This window comes from Drosophila rhopaloa, unplaced genomic scaffold, assembly GCF_018152115.1.
Source record: "Drosophila rhopaloa isolate 14029-0021.01 unplaced genomic scaffold, ASM1815211v1 contig_115, whole genome shotgun sequence".
Taxonomy (NCBI): Eukaryota; Metazoa; Arthropoda; class Insecta; order Diptera; family Drosophilidae; genus Drosophila; species Drosophila rhopaloa.
Window position 1 is genome coordinate 7549150 of NW_025334990.1, and position 9593 is coordinate 7558742.

Genomic DNA, 9593 nt, shown 5'->3' on the forward strand with positions numbered 1-9593 from the left:
TTTTAGCTTCCCGGTTTGTGCTGGCTTTTCAAAGTTTTCCCAGCCATTGCATGTCATTTGCATAGTTTTCATTGCCCAAAAGTCGGAGGGACTTTGCTTTTCCAACCAGCCTGTTGTTGCAGTTGCTGTAACGAGCTGTCAACAATCTTTTAGTTTGGGCCATCGGCAATGTATTTGCCAGTTTTTCAATTGAATTGTCGAACGACTCGTTGATATCACAGGCTTTCCGCTTGGATACCCACTCTCTGGACCCAAGATGCAAAAATATTAACTTAATTTATGAGAAGGCCTGGCCTGTTAATGTTGCAAATCGACCGACAAATTGCTCGCCATTGGCTGGTTGATTTATGGTAACTGGGTCGCCTTACATGGTGGGTATATGGGTATGGTTATGGGTATGGAAATGGGCCTGAGACTGAGACAATGCAACTAAATGTGCAACCTACTTTCCAATTACCCTGCTGCATGGGGCAAGAACCAAGGACCTTTCCAGCCGCAACAACAGCAACTGTGAGCCGGGTTAACAAAGCCCGACTGAGTGCATTTTAGCTGAATTACGGCTCTTTCTTGAGGGCGCACAAAAAGACAAGTGGGCGGGGGATAAGGAGGATGAGGGGGGGTAGGAGGATGTGCACTGGATGCACCTGCATGTACACTGTGGCCAGGTGAAGTGAGTTCGGGGGGGAGGTACATGAAGTGGGTGAAGGCCTCGGTGCACGCCCAAAGGCGAGTAAATGGCCTTTTGTGCCCATTGTCTGGGGCCTTTGCTACCACTGGTACTACTGCTGCTGCTCGGCAGCCATTATATGCCAAAATAAGGCCACTCAATGCCAGCGTAAGATCTCCTTCTACTTCTTGTCCTGAGACGCCGTTTCATTTGCAAGTTGCAACACCTGCAAATGCAATTTTCATAATTCACTGCAATTTAGTAGACTTTTCTGCTAATTAGTCGCAGGTACATTTAGTTCTGGGCGAAGGGAAAAGGCACCTTAGAACTTGGGCTAATTGCAAAATAAGCAGAGCCTCATTAAATTAGAGAATATTGCCAGGAAAATCGCCTCGAGGCGGAAATCTGGGCAGGCAACATCCGTTTCCGTTGGTGAAATATTAACCCACTAATGCCGAGGTCCCTGCCACGGCTCCATGATTCATACGGTGTCACGTTAACCCATTAAGCACCGCAACACAGATACAGTTGTTCGCCGCTGGTGTCCTTGTTTTGCGGTCTAAATGCACAAAAAGCTTAGCATAAATGAGCGCTGCTCTGCTGTGTTTTGTTGTCGCCTCGCGTCCGGTAACAAAGCTCATTAGCGAAAGTAGCAAAGGCAAGCAGCGAGTTGCAGCGTCATTCAGCGGAAGCGTGGTATCCCCAAAGGATCCACCCAAAAATAGCAGGAATAAAAAGCGCAGCATTTTGCAAATATTAAATCAGTCCGGAGGATTGCCAGATTTCTAAAGATTACTAATTAACTTGGTGAGTTAGGGCAATGACGGAGAATAAAGTGTTTGTAATTGAGTTGGTCAGTTTATGATTTAAGGAAAAACTATTAGTTGTGGTTAAGTTTCTAAAACAAATATGTAGTACATTTTTTGAGTTTAATAAAAATGTTTGTAATTGAGTTGGTTAATTTATGATTTAAACAAAGTTGTGGTTAAGTTTCTTGCTAAAACATATTCGCTGTCATTATTTGGAGTTTATTGAATAAATAATAATCTATTTACTGTTGTTATAAGAAGATGCCATAGCTTATTAACCTGAATTTCTATAAACAAAATCTAGCAAAGTTGTTGAAATCGGAGCGCTTAAAGTTCGAAATTTAGAGATCATTTAAAAAGGGTTTTGTTTACTTATAGTTTTCTCTTGTCTTTAAAATGTCTTTAATTTTATTTTTTGTGTACATTTTTTGTGCATTCAAACAAATATAAAATATTTGGTATAGCTTAAAAAACTACAACAAATTGTATTACCAATTTGACAGATTTGAGCGTAATCAAAATTCAAAGATCGTTTAAGAGTGGTTTTGTTTCCTTATAGTTTTCTCTTTAAAAATGTCTTTTGTTTTATTTTTTGTGTAAATATTTTGTGCATTTAAACAAATATAAAATATTTATTATACCTTAAAAAACTAAAACAAGTTTTATTGCCAATTCTACAGTATCGAGCGTAATCTTGCAACAACTTATAAAATCAAGTGATTGACAAAGTAGTAAAATCATTTCTTGGCATTCTTCGTATAATATTTATTTTAAAGTTCTACTCCTCCTTCAAAATGTTTTGCATAGCTCCCATCGAAATTTTCCTGATTTCCTTTTAATTCTTTAGGCAAATAATAGCAAAACGAATCCAAAGATAAAGTTCACAGCCTGCCCCGCCTCCATCGGCAACTTTTCCAGATTGATGCCGTTTGTCTTTGGGCGCCTTTTCCGACTTTCCCGACTTTTCCGACTGACTGTATGGATTTGAGTACCTGCTCGCAGAAGTGGAGCAGCTGGATGTGCGGAAAGTTGGCAAGTGCGGGGCGGGAAAGTGTCTTAACAATTGGTCGGGCATCTATAAACATAATTAAAGAAACTCTGGCAAATTAATTCAAGTTGAGAATTTAACAATTTGGCGAGGAAAACTTTTCCACACCGAACAATAAACAATCAAGTTGGCTTCAATGGCGACTTTGCCAGTCGGCAAAGCGGCAAACTGGCAACTTTTTAATCAAGTTGAGGATGCAAATGCAGGATAGTCGGTTTATATGGCCATCTAATTGGCCGGCGTTAATAATATGTGCTTGTTACCGACTGTTAAATTGCAGAGCAGCTGACGCCAGTGATTCAATTTGTCAGCTGCTTGTTGGATGTCCTTCGAAGGATGGGGTGGTGTCGTCCTCGAATGATGTGACTTTTAGTGCCGAGCTTAATTAAAAACCCTGTTGGAGTAATCGCCGGCGTCTTGTCATCCTTGCTCCTTGTTCCTTGCTCCTTGCAAGTAGTTACAAAGTTCGATTTTTGTCGTCTGCGTCTGCGGTCGTTTGCCCCAAAGTGCAAAGCGTTGTCCTGTGGAAAAATCAGCCAAAGGATGAGCTGAGGAGCTAAGGAGCTGAGCCGCGCGACACATGGCTTCCATCCAGCCCCCCTTCCCGTCCAGACTCGCTTCTAATTGAGTTGTACAAGACTACTACTAATTGCATTCGATGCCTGCCGCCCGGCGTTGATATAATTTCATTTTATTGGCCAGAGAAGGAGCTTAAGGTGCTTTCCGGTCAGATTTATCGCCGTGCAATTTAATTAAAGTTTAATCGCGGTGGAGTGCGTTCCGCTTTACCTGTCAACCCCCTTTTCGGGGCGGGGATCTACCCAAATTTTTAGTTTCACAAAATCCAGCACACAAATAAGTTGAAAATAGGACACCCAGACACACACACACTTTTACACGCCTGAAACGTAAACACACCAAGACGAAACACATAGACAGACAACCCGGACGGACGGCGGCATGGTACAGCAGAGCCTCGATGCGACGGACAGCGCTCTGCCATCGTCCTTCAGTCCTAGTGAGGATGGGGAGACCGATCTGTGCGCCTTTTGCCTGGACCCCATCCAGGATCCGGAGAAGCTGCACTGCAACCACGCCTTCTGCAAGGGCTGCCTCGGGATCTACAGGGAGGCCCGCAACTGGGTGGCCAAGCGCTGCCCCATCTGCCGACGCAGCCTGGATGAGCAGGCGTCCAGGCAGCTCAACGATGTAAGACTGTTGCACAGACTAAACACTTAGGTACTTTACATGACTGATATAAGGTTAGATCCATACTTTTGAGATCAATGATAAGTTTAGCAGATATTTTAATTTATATTTTTGGTTGACATTTATTTTATATATATTAACTATGTTAACATTAACATTAACTCTTTAATACAACTATCTATTTTTTTGAGATTACATCAGGATAAATTCTTTTTTTTTAAACAAAAGTTTATTACTTTTGCACAATCCTTTTATAAATTTACTTTTAACAAATTGGCTTAAACATTTTCCAGCAGCTTTAGATGTTTGTCATGAATTGACTGAAAGATATTTATATAAAACTTTTATTGTGAAGAAAAAGATTTAGTTAATAGTGTTTTCTTTTTCTTTAACCTACTTTTATTATGAATAGCAACTTATGCTACAGCGAGAGAAAAGATGTTTGACGATTATATTAATAATATAATACTGAGGGGTGTTACAGAAATCGGTGGAATATTGAATTCAGTAAAAAAGGTGCTTAAAAGTTTGCAGTGAAGAAAATAACGACCACTTTTGTAGTGAATCCAACGGACTTCCTTATTCAAAATATTTAAATATAACTATAAATTACATATAAATATTTCGTACCTTTATAAATGATTTAAAACCCTAGTGATTTCTGTAGCACCCTTCCCATTATTTACTTTTTAAAGTTTAGATACCTTTTTGTACAAACACAAACAAAACAGGCAATTCTTCTTTGCTACCATAGAAAGTAGAGGCTAGTAAAAATCATTAAAAGCAGAAAGGATATTTTTTAATCTGTTAAATATTGAAAATAATTTTGTCCTGCGACCTCACCATAATCCTGATCTTCTCCAGGACTGGCGCCTGTTCGGTTTCATGATGGCACTGCTGATGTTGCTCAGTCTGGGGCCGTTTTACCTGCTGCTGCTCTACTGGTGAACTTCTGTGCCAAGGCAGCAGCACCTGACTTACCGAAATATGTATATTTGTACTTAGATAGACGCACGAGAGATATATGCAAACTTGTCAGTGGATTTTAATTAAACCCGAAAGCCATAAAATGCGAGTGGAATGTTCTTTGTTCGGGCTGGTCCTTTGTCCTTTGACCACCTTAATGAGTTTTTAGCCAGCGAGATAGATAAGGGTTTTCTTAGGAAGCCGCTTGAATGGAAAGTCAAGTTGCGGGTAACAGAAGTGCACATACGCCCTGTGGTCGCCATGCTCCCATGGTAACCACGTATTAATTCAATTTTATGCGCCAATAAACTGCTTTGGATGCCGGCATAAAAAGTGTTGCCACGCATGCATTTTCCAGCGAAAAGAAAAATAAATCTAAGCTGAGTCAGCCATCCGCTATAGCCCAATATTTACAAATATCCATATTCTGTGGGTCCCTTATTTATGTTTATTTTGCTGCTGTAAATCAAACTGCTGGCCGCAAACATTTTTATATTATATAAATATTTTGCCACTTTAAAATGACCAACAAGTAAATATTGGAAATTGTGAATATTAAATGTTGATTGGCCAACAGATGGATCAGTTGATACCCCTTGTAGCATGCAACTTGTTGAAATTTCTATTTGTATATCATTTGAGTGCATTTTTATTAGAGATTCTTTTTGACTGTAAATATTTTTCTTTCTGTTATCTTAAACATGCACATTTGCACTCTCTAAATAATTATATAAATAATTTAAATTTTCTGTTAATCGATGTTTTGAATATATTTTCTATTTAAAAAGTGTTTTTCATAGAGCTATTTTAAGTTTATTAACAAATCTGGAATTAAAATTTTTCAATGTGGCCTAAACAGATTTCATATTTTACTATTACCATTGTATTTATTTATTTATGTTGTTTATTTAAGAACCGCCAGAGTAAATCTTGTATCTCTTGCGCTAATAAATATTTTTGTTTGAGATTTTCAATTTTGTCTAGGGTACAATGGCATTTCAATACTGTTATTGTGCAACCGCTGGGCTTTTTGCTGTCATTGTTTTGGATTTGGGCCTTGTTTGTGCCATAGCTTTTACTTTTTTTTGGCCATAATAGCTTACACATGCCCCGATCCACCGGCAAACAAATATGTTGGGCGCTTTTCGATATGGTTTTCTGGTTTTTCAACCATTTTGATTGCTCGCCAGCAGCTGTGGCTGCCCGCATTCGCCGTGAAAACGCTCCGTAACTAAATATACTACTGTAAACTAAAATTCCGCCCGAGATATGGATAGTTGTTGGTGTACTGGAACTGGAGACTGGCCTAATCCCCGCCGCCGCTGAAGTGGGAGCCCGGCTTTGGGCATCCAGTTCCATTCGCCGCTCGCTGTCACATCCGTTCGCACAGGATATGAAAAGGCTGCCGCCGTTCCTCTATATTTTTTCCGCTATTTGTCCGATTTGTGGGCCAATCCACACTCGATTTTTCGCCTTTTTTTTCCAGCGCTATTTGGCTTTTGTCAGCTGGCAGGCAAATTGAAATGTTTGCCCCTGGCATCGGTTTTCCACCAAAGCCCTCCGCCTCATCCCTCTCCCGCTTTTCGACTGTTTGTTTGTTGATCTTTGACACTAGGCTGTAATTGAAAGTTTTGTGTGGACATTTGAGGAGACAAAGCCAATCGATAGGGCCTGGGATGGATCCCGAAAACTGGTTCAGCGGAGCCAATCCAAATTGAATTTCGAACCGTGCCGAATGGGCGGGCAATTTGCTTTATATTCTCAATTAGTTTGGTGGACGTGGGCGGGCTTAATTAATTTTTACATGTACCGGCGTGACCTCCAGCCCCTGGAAATTGGGGAAAATTCAACCTGCCCACCTGTCCTCATTTGTAACGCCCATTTCGTTGCCGGCAAGCGGCTTTATCGCTCGTCCGTGTCGCGACCACAATTTCATCGATAGCAAACACAGACGGCGGGGATTTTCCAACCGCTTTTCCGCCCGCTTTTCCGCCCATTTTACCGCTGGCTCATTGCCAATGCATTGTGCGCCGATTATTTTGCCGTTTATTTCGCTCTCGCCCGGCGATTTTCGTTATTTTCATTCATTTCTCTTGCTTTTTTGTCTTTCGCTGACTCGGTTTTCCGGGGCCTGGGCTTTCATATTAAATTTTTGTCACTCTGCCATGTCTATCTTCGGCTTCGGTGCGCTCCAAATTGGCTGCTTTTCAACAAAGATGCAACATCTGTTGCCACGAGGCTCCACCTTCTCCTCTTGCTCCTCCTGCTCCTCGTTTCGTATCGCATCGTATCGCTTTGCATATCCTTTTTGGCTCTGGTGCAAATTGCAGTGTTGGCCCGGCAAAGGAGCTCATGTCCCGATGTTTCTCCGGCTGTTTCTCTCGCCGCAGAAACCCGAAATCCTATTCATTATGTCACCGGGGGCCAGGAGATGGGTGGATGGAGGATGGAGTCTGGAGGACGAGGATGAAGGATGGAAGATGGGGGTGCGGCAGCAATGGGGATCTGGGATTGCCATTTGCATGTCCTGTTTCGTTTCATTAAATGCTTGCCTTGCCGCATGCAATTACCAATTTATTTTGCCGGCGAGTGCACTTCTGGCTTGCCTCGGCTTTTTATGGCACTCCCTCGGATAAGGAATAACCCCCAGCTTAGCGACTGCTCACATGCTTAAATTGTGCCAAATTAGCTTGGTTTTTATTCTCATTTCTGGGTTTGCCGCTTTTTGTACATTCAAATTGTGCATTGTATAAATCCAGTGTGTTTTCCGCTCTGACTGGTTTTTCTTTGATTGATGCTGGCAGTGTGGGTTAACATGGCTTTATATTTTATTATTTTTAAGGGTGATTCCGAGGGTAAAAAACTCATAGATATATGCTTAAAAAATATTTTAATATTTATTGATGGTGGCATGTTAAGTTTTTCAGCAAACACCCTGAGGAATTATTTACGCACGGTGCTAAAGGCGCAATAACGAATCAATGAATTCATTTTTAAGCCACAAAAAATATTATAAATGCGACCGAGGGTTGATAGAGTATAAAATTATAAATTTATGTATATCAAGCTTAATAGTTAGACCTCAGTTTTTATGTGGCGAAAAACCACTTCTTATTGAAACCAAATTTGTTATATGTTAATCACTTAGGAATAAAACCATCTTTTTATTACATATTTGACATATCCTTCACGTAAAGATTCATTTGCAATTCAACCAAAAATACGAAAGCACATAAAATCCGAGGTCTTTTAATATTATAAACATGATTTTATAAAGATTTAGTCCAAGCAAACACGATATATTAAACAGGAATCTCGTTAAGTTGATTCCTTAGCCAGTCTAATTTTAATCCGAGAAAAGTGCACAATAAAGGCAGTGATTTTGCTAATTTTATGGATCTTAATCTTCATTGCCCTGGCTATTGTGTGCATTTGTGTATAATGATTTCTGCCCTTTACCACCGTCGCCGACTGTAATGATATAATTAATTAGTCAACCCGGACGGGGCGTCGTTGAACCCAGATGCTGCATTTGTTTTTGCCAGCTGCATGCACACGATCCTGCCTGTTGTTGTTTTGCCACGGGTTACGGGTTAGGGGTTAGGGGCTACCTCAGCACATCCGCATGTCCTGGCCGACTCCGTCCGGAATCCAGAGCACGGCGTACGGAGTAGGGAATCCGAAATCCCTGGTGCCGTGCCGTGCATTGTTTGCTCTGATTGCCGGCGTGGCTGAAACTGAAACCGAGGCAACGACCTCTGGCTGGTTGTCAAAGATTAAGCAAACCGAGCTAAGCGGACAAACAAACACGCACTCGAGGGCATTTGGCAGGACCTGCCAGCCAGGATGGCAGGATGGCAGGATGCACACGGCAATGGCTGCATTTAGTGTGCAATAAATTCCCTTTTAATTTACTAAATGTGTTTGTGACTGTCCAGCGTCCAGTGTCCAGTGTCCAGCGTCCAGGTTCCTGCTTCCAGGTTCCAATATCCTGCATCCTCGGTGTCCTGCGCGTGAAGCGGACAAATGGCTGCGGAAGACGGATGATGCAATTGTCTGGCTTGACTCTTAATTGCTCCTGCTCCTTGCCACTCCAAGTTCGAAGTTTTTTGGCTTCCAATTATGCAAATGCAGAATGTTTGCAGCCAGCAAGGCAATTGAATTTGCAATGCCAGTTGGTCGATGATGATTTTGTGGCCATAATGATTTGTTGCTGTGGTTGTTTGCCTCTCTGCTTGATTGACCGCACAATTTCCTGTCATTAGGGTTGGCGATACATATGCATATGTACATATGCTGCTCCTCTGGCCAATCCTGGCAGTCGGGATCGAAATCCTTCTCCTCCTGGCGCTGCTTGAAATGAAGCAGATTGTGTATTTATGAAGGCATTTAAAATGCATGCAGCGGGCAGCCCAACCACCTCCTGTCATAATTTCACATTAACCTACTTCCAAAAAATGAGCATCCTGCTCATTAGCCAGGAAGCCGGGATTCTGGCGTTTAATTATGTCACACCCCGGTCACATCCTGTATGTTGACATGTGTGTGTGAGTTGTCAGCGTGGAATTCATCAAACATGCAGCGGAATTGCTCCCTGGTCAACTGCGGCTGTCTCCCTCCCTCCCAATAGCTCTGTCCCTGTCCCTCTGGGCAGGACATCAAAACTGCCGGCCATAAACTCTCCAATTAGATTTCTGTACCCCATTTACAAAGGTGTGTTTGTGTGTGTGTCTTTGTGTGTGTGGGTTGCCAATCAATTTTTAATGAGTTTGAAATTGTTTGGCCAACCAACAATAGCTAATGTTGGCATAAAAAGTTGTTTTGATATGCACGAGTTTTCCATGAGATCATTTTTCTGAATTCAAGGATCTCTTTTGGATTATGTCAGCATACT

General features: G+C 41.7%; 1 protein-coding gene across 1 annotated transcript; it reads left to right on the forward strand.

Annotated features, from left to right (window-relative positions):
• Nucleotides 1-3268: 3268 nt before the first annotated feature.
• Nucleotides 3269-4808, forward strand: LOC108048693 (E3 ubiquitin protein ligase RIN2). The gene is made up of 2 exons (XM_017129515.2): nt 3269-3733; nt 4598-4808. The coding sequence occupies exons 1-2, from the start codon at nt 3485-3487 to the stop codon at nt 4679-4681; spliced, it is 333 nt and encodes a 110-aa protein (XP_016985004.2). The 5' UTR covers nt 3269-3484; the 3' UTR covers nt 4682-4808.
• The last annotated feature ends 4785 nt before the right edge of the window (nt 4809-9593 follow it).